General features: G+C 36.4%; 3 protein-coding genes across 4 annotated transcripts; 2 read left to right on the forward strand and 1 right to left on the reverse strand.

The window, feature by feature from the left end:
• The first annotated feature begins 23 nt into the window (after positions 1–23).
• On the forward strand, positions 24–2,745 carry anapc16 (anaphase promoting complex subunit 16). 2 transcript variants are annotated; one of them, XM_073867270.1, is made up of 4 exons: positions 24–164; positions 943–1,079; positions 1,914–1,988; positions 2,183–2,745. In XM_073867270.1, the coding sequence occupies exons 2-4, from the start codon at positions 953–955 to the stop codon at positions 2,290–2,292; spliced, it is 312 nt and encodes a 103-aa protein (XP_073723371.1). In that variant the 5' UTR covers positions 24–164; positions 943–952; the 3' UTR covers positions 2,293–2,745. The 2 variants fall into 2 exon arrangements, with proteins under 2 accessions (XP_073723371.1, XP_073723370.1); XM_073867269.1 differs by having other exon boundaries at positions 26–164; positions 943–1,094; positions 2,183–2,552.
• A 3,455-nt stretch (positions 2,746–6,200) lies between these two features.
• ddit4 (DNA-damage-inducible transcript 4) lies at positions 6,201–7,956 on the forward strand. The gene is made up of 3 exons (XM_055175609.2): positions 6,201–6,362; positions 6,632–6,830; positions 6,936–7,956. The coding sequence occupies exons 2-3, from the start codon at positions 6,659–6,661 to the stop codon at positions 7,421–7,423; spliced, it is 660 nt and encodes a 219-aa protein (XP_055031584.1). The 5' UTR covers positions 6,201–6,362; positions 6,632–6,658; the 3' UTR covers positions 7,424–7,956.
• dnajb12b (DnaJ heat shock protein family (Hsp40) member B12b) lies at positions 7,740–17,627 on the reverse strand. The gene is made up of 9 exons (XM_055175608.2): positions 17,238–17,627; positions 16,187–16,367; positions 15,585–15,730; positions 15,233–15,406; positions 15,003–15,079; positions 14,776–14,885; positions 10,717–10,889; positions 10,116–10,262; positions 7,740–8,927 (listed from the first exon to the last, which is right to left on the reverse strand). Exons 1-8 carry the CDS (start codon positions 17,368–17,370, stop codon positions 10,141–10,143), a joined length of 1,116 nt encoding a protein of 371 aa, XP_055031583.2. The 5' UTR covers positions 17,371–17,627; the 3' UTR covers positions 7,740–8,927; positions 10,116–10,140.
• Between the last annotated feature and the right edge of the window lie 2,373 nt (positions 17,628–20,000).

A 20,000-nucleotide genomic window follows, 5' to 3' on the forward strand; every position in this document is an offset into this window, starting at 1 on the left:
CTGAAATAAATTCTGCGTCGATTCTGTAAAATTTTTTAGCTAAATAATTTAAAAAGTCAGTCTGTTGTGCCCGGTGTTTTTCCGCCGGGGCTCGAGGGGGCGCTCTGACGACATAACTGTGTTAAACAGACAGCAACAAAGAAGAAACATTGTCATCGGCGCTTCAGTTGATTAGGTTTATAAAATACATGTTTTAAGATTTTAGTGTTATGTAAATTTGTAGTATTGTATTTTACATTTAAAACCGTACGTGTGAAGTAGCTGTAATATGTCGTGCTGTTTTGTGAGTTATGATGGTTTGTTTGGTGGCGTCATAGTATCAGCGCTGTTTTGTTTATTTGTTTTTAATTACAATATCAAAGTTTGAACAGTTTTTATTTAATGTACAGCTTAATCATAATCTATGTGCTCTGTATTCTGATTTGTCACTGTGTTTATATGTGTCTTGCATACCATATGTTTGACTTTCATTTACTTTTGTCTCAGGTGTTGTTTTGGGGTAATGTCTTTAGTTTAGAGGGTTTGTAAAGTTATAACTTGATAACATGCTTCAGGTGTTATCCATGAGAAGTGTTTCATGACTTATGTTTGGTGTCCCATAGACCTTGGGGATAAAGACATGTGATAAATGTACACATTGGAGCATTACACTGTTTATCTTACGCTGAATACATGCTATTGTATTTTTCCATAACATGTTCTTTAAATCAGTGATGGCAAACTGAAGCTTTACAGTATGAGATAAAACCTGAATGCAATCTTTATACTAAATCAGAGGATTCAATAATATCTGCATGTTAAGCTCTGTTTAGGAAACAGAAACATAACTGAAGAAAAATACTAAGAGACTCATTTTAAATGTTCTGCTATGTCTACACTTATTTGGGTTTATTGATTTTCAGCAAAAGGATGTTGGCTAATGTTTGTGTCATCTGTCCTGTCCAGATTTTGAATGGCGGCGTCTTCATCCTCCTCATCAGCAGGAGGTGTGAGTGGCAGCTCAGTAACCGGATCAGGCTTCAGTGCTTCTGAGTTGATCCCGCCCAGGAAAGTTTTGTACACTTATCCTAAAGGAGCCGGTGAGATGATGGAGGGTGTGTCAAATTTCTATCTTTTGATTTTGTACTGTGTAACTTTTTAGATGTTATTATTTTCTCCCACACAAAAAAGCAGACTCAACTATATGTAAATGTGTAAGCTGACTTCTTGAACATTGGTTAAACCAATTGTGTGAGTTTGTAGCGGGGGACTGTCTGTTTTCTCAGTAGTGGGCATGGAAAGCATTGGGGAAATCTGTTTAAGAAAAATCTTTTTCCATTCCTTTGTTTGACAGACATCACCTTTAAGTGTCCTTCTGAAAACTTGGCACATCCGGTTGGCAAAGTCCACATAAGCCTGTTATGTAAATTGTTATGGAAAGAGTTTTTCTAAAGCCAAACACCCAGTTAATGTCCTTTTGTTGTGGCCATTTTGTTTGTAAAATCCCTCTTGGTTATTAGAGTTGTTTCTGGGTCATTTGTCCATCAGATTTCATTCAGCAGGGGTGCAATTCTGTGTTTGGCAAATGGCCTCAATGCTGTCACCTCACACACAGTCCAGTTTATTGTGCTGAGCAACAGTAACAAACAGTACATTTGCTCACAACATACTGACTCATTGACCAACACCCTGTTTGTGTGTTTAGCACAGCAGTTTTGTCTTTGGTATACTATATACATATGAATGTGTGACCCCTGTGGTTTTCTATAATAGGATTTTAATCTCTATTTAGATATGCATCTTAAATTCCACCTCAGAGTTTTGCAATTTTCTCAGATTTAAGCGTTTCTGTTTACTGATACATAAATTTAACTTTATTTATTTAAGCCTTCTGCCTTATTTGTATCAACATATTCATATGTATTTTTCCGCAGATGGATCTGATAGGTTTTTGTGTGAGTCTGTGTTCAGCTATCAAGTTGCATCCACACTGAAGCAGGTTAAACATGGTAAGATAAAATGCATTTGTTTCGAGTATTTTTTACTAAATACTTTTGAATTTAATCCACATTTAAATTCACACACTTTGAAACTTTCATTAAAAAATCATTGATATTCACATCATTCTTGGTCACTGATCTAGGAACAGATGTACATTGACGGGTAAACATTGGTTATTCATACTTATGATCTCTGATCTCAGATCAGCAGGTTTCCAGGATGGAGCGTCTGGCTGGGCTGGTGGAGCAATTGGAGGCAGATGAGTGGAAATATAAACCCATCGAGCAGCTCCTGGGATTCACCACTTCATAACTGCTGTAGGCAGACATACTCGCATGCTCACACGTAGCTAAACATCTTTTTTTGTGTGTGTATTTTTTGTTATTGTGAATAATATTGTTTTAAAGGACTGTCATCGTAGATACAGTGTTTTGCACTAATGTAATAAGCGTGAATATTTCGATCATGCCTTTGGTTTGTAAATTTGCACCTTGTTTTGTAAAGCCTCAATTGTGCAAATGTCTTAGTTCAGCTGTGTTAAATGTTAAATAAAAGTTTTTAAGCCAATCGTATATGTGATAGTCTGTGTGAAGGAATTTACAACTTAAAAAACAGAACAATTAAAAAAATGAACCGGCACATATATTAAGAGTATGTTTAAATGTTTGATGAGTTTTGAGTCATAAAATCAAAAATGTCTAATTTGCTTTCTATTGTATATCCTGTTTTACTAAAAATATACATTAAAACATTGGTTACAAACTCTTGTTGACTTTAAAAGGGATTCATTTTCACACTTTTTTAACAAAAGTGTTTGCTTAAATAAAAGTAGAGTAAGAAAATAACCATCTAAATGTTTAAGTCAGTTGTTTTTAAAGCACATAAGAAGCTGGTAGTCTGTCCCACATGCTCTCTACGTTGAGGAAATGTATAATCACAGAGTGTGGGGGTGGACAGCAGCTGTGTTGGGATATAAGACCCCCACATTCTTTATCCTCAACCCGAAAGACAACAACAACTCTTTATATACTTTATCATCAGAAACATTTAAAAAAAGAACTGAATGTTCTAAGAAGTGATGTTCTTACGTAGGAACTGAAATTAATGTTACCATCTAAAAACTTTAAGGACATTGAAAACAAAAAAACTAAAATCTGATGTAATGTGATCTCATGTTTGTATGTTAAAGTGTGATGATGTTTATCAGTCTTCAGCTGAAGCAGAGATGTTGGTGGACAAAAGTACTGAACGTTCTGTTCTAGCTCAGATGATTATTGTCCACTCTGTAATCCTCAAAAAAGGGCGTTTCTAACACTACACACTTTCTGCAGGGTCCTAATGCTGTGGAACACAACACACTTTATCACTTTAGTTAAAATGATCAGAAAATAATGAGATTATTTTCACTTTAAATCTTTACCACCAAATTTTCTTCATTAGCAATATTGTCTTATTATTGTTTTTCTCACTTTTTTTAAAGTTGATTTTGATAAAAGTGTCTGCTAAATGCCTAAGTGTACATTTCATGTAATGTGGTGTTGTTCTTTTTCATTTAATTTTTTTTATTATTAAAAAGTTGTGATAAGATTTGTTGTTATTCATGTACTCACGGTGTAAACATCTTTTATTCTTTAACAAGTTTTCCAAAGTATAAACTTTACAGAAGTTCTGTGTTGCAGCTTTTATGTTTTTATGACCTGGATAAACGTCATAGAAATGTGTTGCTTTAAGTCATGAAATGTATAAGCACACTATATATAAAATAAGTCAGTACAGTATGTTTTGTTCCTGGATGTAGCACACGTGTCTTTGTTTTTCTTGTGGTTCCTCGCGCAGTCAGAATAGGAACTGTTTGTCCAACCCTCACGTGGGCTGAAATACGTCTGTGAAGTTTGGCATCCGTCCAAAAACTCTCAGTGTTTGCATTATATGCACTGAGATGAATGCATGCACGCATTAACAAACACAGGCACACATTTCCTCTGAGGAGTTTTACATGATAGGTTTTTTTGAGAGTTAAAAATAATAACCAACTTTATGTGCTTTGTTTTTTTTTTTTTAAGTTTTGTCCTGGAGAAATGTTTTATTGTTCACAGTTGTTGTGTGGTCAAAGGTTCAAAAAGAAAAACAGCTTTAAGTTATAACCTGGGAAATCTTCCAACTCATTTCATTGAAGATCATTAAAAGTGGGTTAAAGTCACAAATGCTTTTGATCTAAATGATCCTGTAAGACGATCTGTGGTAGTTCAGCAGAACATTTCAGTTCATAGATGACTTTCACTTGAGATCCAATCACAACACCACATAACAACATTAACTTTACATTTATGCATTGAGCAGGCACTCTGAATCAAGCATCTATGCTTCTTGTCATGCATTATCAGTCAACATTATATTTTAAATATTGTAAAGAAAATGTGAGTGTTTAACGTCCCTGCTGTGTGTGTTAGGCCATTGTGGCTGATTTTCATTTACACATCACAGAGACACCATCACATTATAACTTTCACTTGTGCCGTCTCTGAAGTAAATGAAGTTTGTGACCTAACTTCCCTCCTGGTGTGTTTCACACAGAAATCGCTGTTAAATGAGTATATATTAGTCTATTAATGTCTTTAGAGGGTTTGTGTATTCATGCAACTTAAAGCCTTTATATGCAAGAGTTTACAGGCTGTTGTTCAGGATTTTATCCTTCAGGACCCCACACCCTTTACCAGCAAACAGAAGACGTGAAGTCAGGCCTGGAATGTGCCGGTTCGTGTTGAACGCTCTTCTGTCCAGAGCCAGGCCCTCATCCTAAACAAGGAAAACTTTAACCCTTCCTAAACTTTCACTGATCGGACACAAACTGAACCATCTAAAGTAAACTTTAAAGCACAATGAGTTTGAATTGGCTACTTGTTGATCACCTTAAACTGGTCTGAGTTTATAAAGTGTGAAAACACCCAAAGCTTTGTTTTCCAAATGTGGACTTCAGTGTTTCATATGTTAAAGTGTATAAGAGAAGATGTTTTAGATTTACATTTATTCATTTAGCTTATGTTTTTATCCAAAGCAATTTACAAATGAGAAAGCATTTCATAAAAAGTGTAGGAATAAAGTTGTAGCTTTAGGTTCCTCGTGATTTTTTTTTTTTTGTTGTAAAAGTGTAAGCAGTTTTTTGGTGTATTGATTACTATTAGCAAAACCACTGTAAATGCAGCATTTTTGTCAAATCAACATATATTTTTATGCTTGAGCTTACAAAATTAAGTTAAAGAGCTTCAACAGCTGAGTTTAGTCACAAGTCAAAACTTAAAATAGTATTTTGTACTGACTTGCAAAACCAAGTTGTTTTAACTTCGTGCTGCCTTTTTTTACAGTGTGGTTCTGGTTTAGGTTTACAAAACCATAGTTATTTTGTGGTAACCATGTTTTTTTTACTGTAGTAAAATCATGGTTAAGTTTTTCTCTTCACTAGTTCTTCTGAGACACATTAACTTGTGGTTTTATCACGTGGTTTCTTCTTTAATAAAAAACTAAAGGATTAGCAGTCTAAAAAGTTTCTAGATGAACTATGGAAAAATAAGAAACCATAAGAAAAATGAACCATGGTTTTGTTATAGTAGCCTAAAAGTGTACTAACCAAGTAACTTTTTCCTCAGATTGATTACTATTTGTGTTCCATATTAGTTTCACCTTAAATACCATGGTAAAACGATTGAGACCAAGAGTACATTTTTAGTTTCTATAGTTTTACTGCAAATCAAATCAAAACGGTTTAATAGTTGCATCATATCATGTCACACAAACAACTTCCTAAAAGTCAAGTTAGTTTATGCCAACTATTTATTTAGCAAACGTCAAGCGGGGCTAAAGATCATTTTCATAAGTAAATGCATTTGTGTTTGTTTAGTAAAGTCATTGTGTTGCGGTGGGCACGTACTCAATGAGTCGGTTTCACTGTTTCACAATACACACAACTGATGTTTCGTTGCAAGATGCAAATCTCCAAAGTTCAATGAAATAAGCAGCAGTACGTGAGATGAGATGTGCCGCTGCATGTCCTGCCTGCAAACAATTACACACCTCCTCCTCCACTAAACACAATAGCTGCAAACTGCACTTTACTGCGCTACGTGTTGCCAGGCGAACTTGCGACGCGGAAGACGTGACCTAAAAGCCGATTGGCTGTAACGTGTACGGGGCGTGGCCAGCGTCAGTGTGTATATAAGCGGCAGTTGAAAGCATTGCGTCAGTGTTTTGCGGAGCCCTCTGCACATTCACACACAGCTGCTGCACTTACATTCATCACGCACGTCTTTGTTAGTTTAAGGACTATAAATCTGCACTGAATTGATCGGATCTAAAGCGACACTGCGGAGTTACAAGCAAAGATTTAGGTAAGAGCTCGATTTTGATGTTTGCGAGGTTTTTAATGCGTAAGATCATTCAGATTTTGCAGGACAAAGCAACAATGTATCAATGAACATGCACGTACTTGAGTCATGTATGTTACTTTAGTATCATCATCAGGCTTGTACGATGAATGAAATATCATCTGATGTATTAAAATAAAATGTAAAATATATATTTTTAGTGAAGTTCTTTGTTGACCCGACTTGTTGTTTTGTATGTCTCATTAATAACAGCTGTATTGTTTCTTCTACAGTGACTTTAGAGCCATCAAGTTTACACAATGCAGGAACATCTGATTTCCAGCATTTTGTCTGAAGACTCCAATCTTCCATCCACCCCAACATCTGATGCTTCATCCAAGCGTTTGTCCTGGAGCAGACTGCTTCAGAAGCTCCACAGCCTGGACTCAGATTCAGACAATCAAAGCAGTACAGATGACCAGTCTGATACAGGTACAGTCTGATCTACAGCATTACTCTACCTTTTTAAAGTATTGCATCTTTAAATATTTTGCATGTTGTTCTTGGTTTTAATGTGGTGGTGTTCCTCTCTCACAGGTTCAATATCCTTGCCCGATTTGTCAGAAAGCGAGATGTTTTTTGACCCGAGCGAGGAGGCTCTCTGTAAAGATGTGGTCCAGCTCATCGCAGATAACCTTACCGAAGCTAAAGACGGCGTATTGCACTGCTCCAAACTTCTCATTCCTGAGAAACTTCTGGAGCACATTGGCCAGGAGCTGGTCCATCTGTCTGTCAGCGAGCCCTGCGGCCTGCGAGGGGCGCTCATCGACCTGTGCGTGGAGCAGGGGGACAACTGTGAGGCCGTGGGGCAGATAGCGGTGGACCCTTACCTGGTGCCTACCTTTCATCTGACTCTGGTGCTCAGGCTGGACTCCAAAGGTCTCTGGCCTAAAATCCAGGGGCTTTTCACGGGCAGATCTCCAGCCTCACCTGTGCTCAGACATGCACTTAAACTCAGCACTGGATTTCGAGTTATTAAAAGAAAACTGTACAGCTCTGAAGAACTACTGATTGAAGAATGCTGAGAGACTGACTAGTTTTTTTATATATATAAATTTCATGTAACGGTTTTGTTCTTTCTCATGAGAGGACTGTAGTTGTGTGACTGTTGAAAGCAGTAAGTTACGAGTCTTCCAGCAGGGCATTTTTAAATGCAGTTATAGGGTACATAAAGGACTAAAAGATTATGTAATACAGTATGTATGGTATGCAGATGTTGCACTTTGCTAACAGTTTGCATTGAGACGGGTTTTTTTATTTTTACGAAACGTTTACCTCAGGTTTATGGAAACCAGATGTGGCAGCTATTTTGCATGCAGTCGTGTAGCAAACTTCATGTGATTTTTGTTTTTATTATTTGTCTTTCATGCAAGTGCCAGCTCACAGATCGATTCAACAATGTGTCTGGATGTGACCGGATGCCCTTTGTTCAAATCAATGTTTGTTGTTTTTAAATGCATATCCATGCATCATATTTATTTGATATTCAAATACAATGTGTACTTTTTGTACTTTTCATTTAAAGTGCAGAAAATAAATTATTTTTTGAAGAAAATAACCATTCTTGGTGTGTTTTAATGTGTCTTGGGCCAACAGTTTGGATGGGGACATTAAGAACATAAAAAATATAATTTAAAGGATAAAATGGTGTGACATAACCTGCCCTAATTTTTAATAAGAAAACTTGATGTTCTGGTCTAAGTTTAGCAGATTTCGACCTGGACGGTTTACCCAAGACCTCATCCTCAAAACCCACAATGAAACCCAAATATTCTCAGCTAAAATTAAACCTCTGCTGTTTGTAAAGTTGATTTAGCCCATGTCATGTATTCCTGGTAATCTTTAGAGTGTAAAATTTCATTTAGGAGTTAATACTTGATAAAGTACGATTTGAAGTAGTATAAAATCTGGATCCTGAAGCAAAGTACATTTCACAATATTTTCATTTATTGATACCAGTACAGTATAGATCCACAGAGGAACTTCACAGAGAAGTCTTTTGTCATGACAAACGTCAAAATATAATCTTTGCAAGCTTGCTTTAGTGATTGCTGACAATGTGATTAACTGATAACTTTGATCAATATATTAAGTGAAGGTTTAGCCTTCAGCTATTCATGCCTTTTAAATTCAAGTTTTGCTGGCTGACAGGTTCATTTCTTCAGTGCTACGAACGTGCCAAAGCGCATGATTCAGATGTCTGACGTCAGCTGACGTTCTTCGTGTGAAATATGGTTCACACTACCAATGAAAAGTTCACACCCACCCACAGAGAGGACAGCAGCACCTAAAATCTTTATTTGTATTCAGAGTAAAACAGTGTCATCTCTGGCATGTAGAAAATAAAACTTCATATGAAATAAATAATCCTATGTGATCCTTCAATAAATATTACATGTACAGCAGTTAAACTCCTAACATTTACAGGTACTCGACGATTTAATCCGTAAAATCCCTGCAAAGATAAATCTCAAAGATATAAATATAAATCATCAAAAAGAATGTATTCCAGAGATTGTTTTTAGGAACCTGCAAGTGAAAAGAAAAGAAATGTTAATACATGCATTATTTGTTATTATTTGGACATTTATTAACTCTTTCCCTGCCAGCGTTTTTTAAAAAGTTGCCAGTCAGCATTTTTTATGATTTTTACAAAAGTTTAAGGCCTTCTAGAAAATGTTCTTCTTTAAATATATAAACAAACAATAAATCAAATGAAACAACAGACCATCTGCTTTTCATCCTATCTTTATTTGTTCTCTTTAATCACCTCTCAAACATGGGTAGGTTTCTTCAAAAAAAAACTAATTTTGAACAAAAAGCTAAGATCATTGCATTTTTGTAACAGACTTTTGTAAGAGATCAGTGATGATCAAAACATACAGAGTTTTTACTGTTTTGGGATCAGTGGATGCTTTAGTGTTTTACAAGTTGTGTAAGAGCACCACCTAGTGCATAATAGCGGAAATATGCATTGTCGTAAAAACTCATCATTGGCAGGGAAAGAGTTAAATCCAACTAAGACTAATGGGTGCATCCCAATTTAGGGGCTGTGGCCTTTCAAAGCCGTATTTGAAGGCAAATGATGTCAACGGGCCGCGACGAAGGCTGTCTTAATTCAAGGGCTCCTTCACATACAAGCCTCCCAAATGTGGCCTTTTTTCCTCTGAAACCAAGGAACCATAGATGATCCTTCACAGAATATCCCAAGATTCAATGGGCACCTGTGACGTCTGGGTAATTCGCAATAAACATTCAAAACTGTAGTTAAATAAAAGTGTATATTTTGCAAATTCCAGGTCCTTGTGACTGTTTTACTATTATAAATGATATTTAAGTGATGTGAATTAATATTATTGCTGCAATATTGTGCGTGTAGCGTTTTGCTTTTGTATATTTCTAAGGTTGGTGAATTTTACATACTGTTGGGTAGTTTAATCTGCAACAGTGTGTTATATTTGTTAAAATAAAATAAAAAATCTGGCTCCATATATATTTTTAAAAGTCTGATAGGTGTCAGCTATTGTGTCCCGCTGACAAGCGTAGTGGGACCCCCACAGGCTAGACCACCTTGTTTCAGTTTGTTTCGTGGCCTTTAGAGGCTACCGCCTTCAAATATCGAGCCTTGCCTTTAAAGTCCGGCCTTAAAAGGATCCAGACCCTGAATTGAGATGCACCCAGCAGCTGAATGTAATATGTTAAATATAGCGCCCTCACCAGGTAGTGCAGATATAACAAAGTTTTATCCATGTAGAGAAGCCTGAACCTCCGATAGCCGAGAACAGCTCGGTGTTCCCATTCTCTGTGCCCGCTGGTACAAATCACTGTCACCGAAATACCGTGCACGATACAGCAATCCTTCCTCTAAAACACAAACAAACAACAAAACGAAAAAAAAAAACATTAAAATATCATAAAAACTATATGACTTAAGTCATGTGAAGCTATTTTGTGTGAGAAACAAACTACAATTAAGCTTTTATTTAGGAAATATCCTCCCCTTCATTGCTGTCAAATGTAATTGGTATACCCTGGCAAAATGACACCATTTGACCTCACTGACGTCAAACACGCCGCATCACGTCCTGACATGCCAAGTTTAAACGTGACTATATGCGAGTGTGAATGTGAGTCAAATATCTCAGTAACTTCAGGTCAGGAAGATGAATGCTGATTCAGTTCAAATCCAGTATGATCCAGCTTTTACTGAATGAATCAAAACACTTTTATTCAAATCCAGACATGAATTTGGAAACACAAATGTGACTCATTCACTCAAATGCATTGAAATCATTTGAGTGTTAAAGTGTTTACGTACTCTGTTGTTTCTCTTTCCAGCAGTTGTTTCTCAGGTTGGAGATGTAATCGTCCTCCACGCTGCTCTCCACCTGTTTCACACTTAATCCACTGAAGTCTTGACTGAAGCGCTCGTTCACGTAATACGTCACGCCTAGATGTTCAGTCACACGCTTGTGTGTGTGTCCTGCCGACCTGCGTGTGCCAGAGAGACATCAGATGGATCAGATATGACAGTGGCTATGTTTACATGCACAAAATTGTGTCAATCCGATTGCAGGTTACAACAATACGGTTTACATGTAAACAAACATTTTAATCAGATTGCAATGTTTATGGTTCATGTCATTCTATATAATCCAAATCAAACATCTGCGCAAGTGCACAGCCATGGTTGCCAGATTCGTGTATGAAAACCAGCTCAATGGACATTTAAAACTAGTCCAAAAGCATCTCAATAACCTTTCACAGCCCAAATACCAATAACTAATAAACTAAATCCTTTCATCTTTAACCCGCAGAGAAAAACACTTGTTAAAAGGAGCCCAAATATGAAGTAAAAAAAGCAAAAGACTTTGCAACGTAGCACACAGCATCTCCGGTGGAGTTCACACTTTATCTCTGAATAAATGTACAAAGTTGAGTTAGAGAAAGTAGTTCTTTAGAAGTTTTCAGATCTAGGCAAAGAAAACACAAAGGCACGACACTATTTTATTGCCTTATTTAAGACATGAACGCCACAGAATGTACAGCATGTGACCCCATTACCCCTTAATAATGTGTATAGCCATTGCCTTGCTATGTTTCTGTGATGAGAATCATGTGATGTGTAAATAAAAGGTAAATATAAGACGTGAACTTAAGCACAACTGTTCTGCGCATGTACACAAGCTATTTTTGCATCCGACTGAGAAAATACTACAATTCAGGTGTTTACATTCATTCTTTTCTCCTAATAATGATCAGAACACAAGTCGGACCACACCAACGCTTTCAATACAATCCAAATTTGCATTTGATCAACTTTAATCGTATTGATGAAGGTGTTTACATGAAGGCTTTTTAATCCGATTGAGCCATCAATACGATTACAGACAGAGTTTTTGGTTGCATGTAAATGTAGCTATTAAGAAACATTAGATTTGTACTTTTGTGACAACTCATCATTATGACTTTGGACTTGGCCTGATACCCAATACTTTTATAAAAGAGTTCGTTTCAGTTCTTGATTCTGATTGGTCAATAATTATTTATGATAACACACATCTATAAGCGCTGTTCTCAATGATTCTGTGTATCACTTCACAACTATTTTATCCAGCAGAAAGAAGACGTTTAGTGATTTAACTTCATGAAAGTTGTGTTGATGCATATTTTTGCTGTTTTATGAAAGCATGGAGGTATTGGAGGCTGTGCTGTATGGTGAAATAACGCCCCTCCTTCAGGCACGACTTTTTCATGATCCAGCACAGCCTCTTGTACCTTATTGCTTAAATACTGCCTATTGCTACAGTGTTTATTTTTATTGTTCACTGGGTGAGAAATGATAAGCTTTAGCAAACAGACACTGAATGACAATGTTCTTGTCTGATAGCAGGTCAGGCTTAAAGTGTAGAGGTCAGAGGTCACAAGCTTCATGCGCACAAAGTATGAAGACACCGCTGACCACAACTGTCCATTCAGACCTCAGGTGATTTGACTTTAAAAGGAATAATTCAGGGTTAAAGGTTGAGAGGTCACCAGCAGAGCGACTCCACAGACAATCCACCAATCAGATGAGACCTCACATGATTGACAGAAAGCATCTGCTGTACCGAGGAGTGGACACATTTCTTCAGACAGCATATGGGTTCATTTAAATTCAAACACATTAAAATGAAAACAACCGATACAGTCAGAGAAACACATCACACACACGCATGTTCATCTGTTGAACTGTGACCCAACAGGTCCGGACCGGCTACGATCGTGTAACCAGCACTGTTATTGATCTCCTATGGTGCCATCACATTGACCCTGAACAGACCAGCGTCCTACCACAAGATCTTCACGTGCAGAATCGGCACAAGAGCGGATCAATACTCAAGCAATATACGAAAATCTTTGTCTCAAACAGAAGTGGAGACATATAAAGCTTTAGTATTTGCTTTGTTTGGGTATGCTGGCATCAGCATTAGTGTTCATGTCACGATCAAAACCTGATACACCTTCAGCATCATCTGACAAAAGTGCTCTCATTTATTAAGTTATGTCCTTCGGAGGTGCATCTGATTTAGGAGTGTTCTGTGGAAAGTCCTCAACTAAAATTAAATGAGACATCCTTCATACAGCAGGACAGCTCGATGTTCCCATTCTCTGTTCCCGCTGGTACAAATCACTGTCACTGAAATACCGTGCACGATACAACAATCCTCTCTCTAAAACACAAACAACTTACCTTCACATGAGGAATAAACACCATTAAAATATCATTAAAACTATATGACTCAAGTCCTTTGAAGCTACTGTGTGAGAAACAAACTACAATGAAGCTATTATTTAGGAAATATCATCCCCTTCATTGCTCTCAAATGTAAAGTGCTCTCATTTATGAAGTTATGTCCTTCAAATGTGCATCTGATTTACGTCCTGTGGAAAGTCCTGAACTAGAATTGATGGCAAAAGAAACAGGAAGCATCATGTTGCTATGCCAACACATTTACAGCATCTGTTCACTCTCGCATCTGTCTAACAAATGAAAAATGGTTTCTATAAAGAGTCAAATGAGAACGTGTTTATATAAAATTTTCTTTAGTCATTGTTATTTTTTATAAATATTGGATTATTTAGAAATATTATAAATAGTTTTATGCAGTATTTTTTCCTGTAATATAGTAAGAATGTGCATGATAAATGAACATTGTCTTAAAAATGTTAGTTAACCAAAATATTGTAATTATTTCATTTAATTTCATGTATCTAAATAATTAGGAATGACATTTTTATGAAATTATTAGTGATAGGCCGATATATCAGCAGATAATTGGATTCTTTTCTATCAGCATCGACCGAGAAATCTTTGCAATCGGCCAGTAAATTTCTCTATTAGTTAAATGTGTTGTTTGCAATGAAAAGACACTCTGTGTCACTCAATGTAAAGTCTGACAGACAGTAAAATGACCAATCATTATTCACTTTTTATCATGACGTTACACTGTAAAAAATACTTTGCTGCCTTAAAAAATTTTGTTAAATCAACTCAGATTTACAAGTCATGTCAACAGAGATGGGTTGTCACAACTTATAAAATATAGTTGAGAAAAGTCAACTTATTTTTTTAAAGTTATAACAACTCACCTGTAGTTATAACAACTCATCTCTAGTCAAGATAAATAATAGTAAGTTGAAATGACTTGTAAATCACCAAACAATTTTAAGGCAGCATAAAGTATTTTACAGTGTATGTTGTGTCCACACTAGTTCAACACACTTATTCAAACAGTACCGTGAGATGTCAGATCCACATTAATTATGTCTATAGGGTAAATATGTTTGAAGTACTTTAAAAGGGTACACTTACTTATATCGGCCAAATAGCTTTATTTATCGGTCAACCACTAAAAATTATGTTAACTATTTCTTGCCTTGCTAACAAAGCACTGTTCCTGAAACACATGTATTCATGTACACATGTCTTCTGAAATATCACCTTATAAGATATCTTCACTTAAATGTCCAACTGCCTCCATTCTTTTCAAATAAATGACGTTTGCTCATGGCAACGCAAATAATTGTGATTATCTGTAGCAATGACAAATACACCTCAAGCATCCTCCAAATTCCCATGAAAGAAGATCGCATTTGAAGGTGGTATATGAAGTGACCTGGTTGCTTTTTAATGACGCATGCTGATAAATGCGCCCTTTGAAGGATGCAGCTTTGAAATGAGACACGATTTATGTTCTGAAGTGCTTTAATAAATCTAACCTGTTCAATATAGGAGGTCACCTGCTGAAATTAACTTTACGCCTGATCAATGGCTTTCTTTTTTATGATGTATGCATGAGAGAGAAATAATGAGAGAGACAGACTGAGGACTGACGGTCTGAAGCTCAGACTATACGGAGGATTTGTCACCATCATCTGACTCAATGCTGACACAATGACCAGAATGAGGATGGGCATCAACTGCATGAGAAGAGCAAGACCACCCTAAAACACACACACCTTTATAAGTCCTCTGTTCACAATCATCTCACTGCTGCCCTCTACAGTCATGTTGATAAAAACATAATGTGTCAAAACTGATGTCCTCGAGATGTTTCTCACCCCTCTGTGTTCTCCACGCTCGCCCTGATTATGATTGAAGCGCATTCTTCCATTACTGTACATATGATGACCATTACCTGATAGAAACAAAACATTCATTTACATCCAATGAACTCATTATCAGGTCTTTTCATGAATAAAGTTACTTTTAGACTCGCGCACACACACACACGCACACGCACACACACACACACGCACATGCACACGCACACACACACACAGTCACTCACTGGTAGGAAAGCCTCCTCCGAAGAACATATTAAAGAGATCTTCAGGTGAGATGTCAGCTTCATAGTGTGTGTTTGCATTGCTGGATCTGCCCGTGTTGCTTTTCTCTTCTCCAAACTGATCATAGCGTCTCCTCTTTTCCACATTAGATAAAACGGCATAAGCGTTTCCAATGGCTACAGCACAATTATACAACAATCACAAGATAGGCAAGTAAACAATTGTGAACAAAAACTAACCTTTAATGTATTTTCTCAAAAAACTAAATAAAGAATAACCCTTCATATATTTTCAGTGTAAATAAAGGCAGTGCAGAGTAACACATTAAATGTATTGAAAAGCAGCTCGCCGTACCTTTAAATGCCTCTGTTGCCCCCGGGGCATGATTCTTATCAGGGTGAAACTTTAATGCCAGTTTTCTGTAAGCTTTCTTAAGATCCTCGTCTGAAGCTTCTTTCTGTACTCCAAGAATCTCATAGTAGTTCTTGCATTGCTTTATTCTGACACAAAAACAAAATCTCTTATACAGACGCTGAAAAATTAAGAGAACACTTCAAGATCAGTTTTTTTTATTCCTTTTTTAGGTACATGTTGAAGTAAAATGATCATCGTTTCATTCTGTCAACATTTCTGCCAAATTCCTAATAAAATCATGCTTTTATTAGCCAAAAACTGAAACCGGACAAACTAACAACAAACATGCAAGAAAACAAGTAGTATGGGCTGTGCAATTAATCCATTTTATTTTCAATTTAGAGGTAATCGAGGTAAAACAATTATTTTGCTGCTGGACTGACTGCTTTGACACATGTAAACTATTGCAACACTTATTAAAAAGATTAAATAAATGCAAGTTTTTAAATGAAATGCTAACACACATCAAATGAAATGCGTTCATCATTTTTGTCAACAAGTGATCAACATTCATTCGAGTGGAAATAAATCACAGTCCACACCTTCGGACAGCTTCAGCCTGCTCAGATGTGTAAGGTTTGGAGTCTGCGCTCTTGTCTCCAGGTGTTGTGCCATTACTGCTGACCCCAGAACAGCGCTGACGTGCTTCTGTACCATCAGCAGCATCTGTAGGGCTGCTCTGTGATCTGCTCTCACCTTCCTGATTCAGACTCTCCAGCAACTCTAAGAACATTAAATGTGTCACAATATGCATCTCAGTACTCGTCAACTTCAAAGCACACAGATGACATCATTGATAAATGATGTCTGAGTCTTAGTGGTAACATGCAGCATCTTTACATTTATGCATTTGGCAGATGCTTTTATCCAAAGACAGGTACAATGCATTTAAAGGGGACAAGACACACCATAATGGTGGTTTATTGATATTGAAACTCACTGAATTGTGCTGTCATGTATTTTCTCTTTCTGCACTAAATGGCAGTGCTGTCGTGGTTGGATAGTGCAGATTAAGGGGTGGTATTATTATAACAAGATCCCCTTATGACATCACAAGGGGAGCCAAATTTCAATTACCTATTTTTTCACATGCTTGCAGAGAATGGTTTACCAAAGCGTTACCAAAAGTTTTCACATTTTCTAGGTTGATAGAAGCACTGGGGACCAAATTATAGCACTTAAAAGTCAGATTTTCATAATATGTCCCCTTTGAGCAGTACATCATTTCAGTATGTGTGTTCCCTGAGGATCAAACCCATGACATTTGTGTTGCTAGGGCAAAGATCTACCAATGGTGCTACAATTTGGCCTCATGGGGAACATATGCAACATTTTTGATACACTTGCAGATTAAAATAACAACTAAATCAGATCTGATACAAGAGTTACATCAGCTGTGAAGCACACACACATAACCACTAATGTTATATACATGCGTTTCATTAATTATATAACGATACAGCATTTCCACAGACACGTTATCTGATTCTCTCTATATGAATGCACAGCTAATATAAGCATTAATGCGCTTGAGATAAGCTCTGTGAGTCAGTGCTATAGAGGCCTGTGTGATCCCGGGATCAGTGCGCTCACCCTGCGCTCTTCGCGTCGGGAAAAGCCGCTGCGCTTTTTCCAGGAACCGGCGCGCTCTCTTCGGCTGCGAGCTCTCCAGCGCCCGGAGTGCGATCTCGATACACCTCTCTGCTTCATCTTTATTTACTTCCATACCGAGGAACGTAAAAACGCCAGAAGATGTGAAAAACACACCGAGACAGCAGCATTGAGCGGCGAGTGTTGCTAGTTAGTAACTGTTTCTCATGAGACGCGCACGAGCTCTTCCTGCAGGGGCGCGCGGCGGCCCAATCAGCTAATATTTCATTGAGACTCATTCATATATCAAGACGGTTTTTGTATTATTCTAGATAGTCAGATAAATTAATTAATTTATAAGATCGATACCCGGAAACTACAACTATATTTATATTTATATATATTGTATTTACAACTACCGGGCCAGTAAACCCGCCCAGGTAAAGACTTTCAACTTGACATTCGGCCCTTCCAGCAGTTTCTCTTTTCTATCAATGACATGAGGCGAGGAATGATGACGTGTACATAACGGGACTATTAAACTCTGATTATTTAAAATTATTAAAAAGTATTATTTATTTTTACCATTAGTTATTTATTTCCCTTCTTTAATTCATTTTATTTATTTATTTTCATTCATTATATTATTTAATTCATTTCTTTGTATTTTCGTATTTGAACTGTTAATGTTTATGGTGCAATGTGTCTGCCTTTGACACTTGTAGTTTATTTATGTACATTTGAAATCCCAATAAAAAAGTTTTTAAAAAAATCAACCGAAAAAAAAACTATTAAACTCTGATAACTGCACGGACACTTGACGCTGTTATAGGATATACAAATACAATAAATGTATTAGAATTCCATATTTTATATATCTATTGGTTAGATATATTTATTTGAACTAACGTTATACAAGTAGCATTTGCCAAAACAACCATTTTAGTGTATCATGTGATTCTATATTGTTTGACATAAGAAAATCACGTCTTACAAAATGACGTCTTACATGATTTTTAGTGTAATAATGGTCGTTTCTCAATCGGAAGGCTGCAGCCTCCAGAGGCTATGTCATCAAGCCTGGTTTATTTAAGTTAACAGAGCATGTCACACAAGTATGTTACAACAATTTACGACTAACTATGAATATTAGTTACATTTCTAATTGTTAATATTGTAAATTAATATTGTCTTGATGACGTATGCAGCCTAGATATACGACCTTTGTAGGCTGCACCCTCCGGATTATGAAACGGCAAAAAATATAATTGCTGTTTAAATAAAGCACACAAGATGGCGCTGTAGGTCACTTTACCACAGAGAATAAATGCAGACAAAGTTGACATATTTTGTGATGTTGTATGTAACTATTTGTATTGTTGTTGTTTTTTTTAACATTCTTATTCTGTTAATTTTGAATCAATTAATCATTGAATTATTTATGACAACATCATGGATTTTCTGTTGATTTGGATATAACTGTATTATCTTTATATCGGTTTCTCATGAGGCCAGCCTGTTAGTCTGTGACATCTACTGATGGGCTGACTGCAGAAAGTTTACAATAATCAAAATTTAATAAATGTATGACACAATAGGATATAAAATGTAAAATTATTGAACATTCCATGGACTATTAGATTGTTTGGATTTCTCATTGCATTGAATTGCACAAAAATATTTAACATGATGCTTCTCAGTTGTCTGTCTGGGTGCATAAACGGTTTAGACCAGTCTTACTAGTCAGTCTTTTTTTTATTTTCTTTAAAACTGATCATAACTGTTTAAAGACCTTTGCATAAAAATGTAGACAATCCGAAATATAAGACTGATTATCCCTAACTAAAGTTTAGAGTTTAGACAGTCAATGAAAATGTACATGATAAATATTGAAGTAAACCGCTCACGGGACCACGGCAGGTAATGGGTTAACTTACCGGTTATTTTTATGTAACCGGTCCCTGTGTGTGACAATATCACAGTAGATTGTGTGTAAAGATGTCAAATGAGGTGAAGATAATGTTTAATCACTTCTTTTGTTTAGGGGGAATCCTTATCATCAAATATTTGTTTTCTATCTGATAAAAAGCATCTTTATTACCTTCAGCTGTTTGGTTACATGAGGTTACATGATCATGGAGACTGACTGTGAATTCTTTACTTTTATATTTTTATAACTTTAAGATTGTTCGCTTTGAATAATCTCTGACAGCTTCTTATCACCCTTTATAGCTTTCATTTGATATTAATGGAAATAAGCACAAGCATCTGTGTCCTGTAGATAACTTACTGTAAAAATGAAACTGGAAAAGCATGAACAGAATTAAAGTCCAATGAAGAAGATTTACCATATAAAAATACTAAACAGAATAAAATCGAAATAAAATATTTTTTATAACTTTATAACTGCTTTAGGATGTTCCCATCTTAGACATGTAAGGCATTTTTCATAAACCTGATATAAATGTGGCAAGAGATTTCTTCCTGTTTAACTGGTGGAAGATTCTAGTACAACTTTAAAAAAAAGTGTTGTGTTGAGGAGGACGCATGTTCAGTCATGTCCTCTTATCATTAAGTGACATAACAAACTAATAAACTACGATGAGGACATGACATCATTTTAATAAATATATAACCATCAGAAAAAATTGACAATCGATTTGGAATAAAGGGTATAAAGTGTGTGTTGACTGCAATAGTTATGAGATGAGGAAACGGAGCTCGTGATTGGTTGTACAGCTGATCCTCCTCGCCGGTGGGGTGAGC

Source organism: Misgurnus anguillicaudatus, chromosome 4, assembly GCF_027580225.2.
Source record: "Misgurnus anguillicaudatus chromosome 4, ASM2758022v2, whole genome shotgun sequence".
NCBI lineage: Eukaryota > Metazoa > Chordata > Actinopteri > Cypriniformes > Cobitidae > Misgurnus > Misgurnus anguillicaudatus.

Bases quoted from the DNA above. Each gene is read 5' to 3' on its own strand.
- anapc16 (XM_073867269.1), top strand. From the start codon at position 953: ATGGCGGCGTCTTCATCCTCCTCATCAGCAGGAGGTGTGAGTGGCAGC. The intron at 1,095-1,913 runs GTGTGTCAAATT...ATTTTTCCGCAG, and splicing joins AGCCGGTGAGATGATGGAGG to ATGGATCTGATAGGTTTTTG. The intron at 1,989-2,182 runs GTAAGATAAAAT...CTCTGATCTCAG, and splicing joins ACTGAAGCAGGTTAAACATG to ATCAGCAGGTTTCCAGGATG.
- ddit4 (XM_055175609.2), top strand. From the start codon at position 6,659: ATGCAGGAACATCTGATTTCCAGCATTTTGTCTGAAGACTCCAATCTT. The intron at 6,831-6,935 runs GTACAGTCTGAT...CCTCTCTCACAG, and splicing joins AGATGACCAGTCTGATACAG to GTTCAATATCCTTGCCCGAT.
- dnajb12b (XM_055175608.2), bottom strand. From the start codon at position 17,370: ATGGAAGTAAATAAAGATGAAGCAGAGAGGTGTATCGAGATCGCACTC. The intron at 14,886-15,002 runs GTGAGAAACATC...TGTGTGTTTTAG, and splicing joins AGCGTGGAGAACACAGAGGG to GGTGGTCTTGCTCTTCTCAT. The intron at 10,263-10,716 runs GTACGTAAACAC...TTTGTGTTTTAG, and splicing joins CTGGAAAGAGAAACAACAGA to AGGAAGGATTGCTGTATCGT.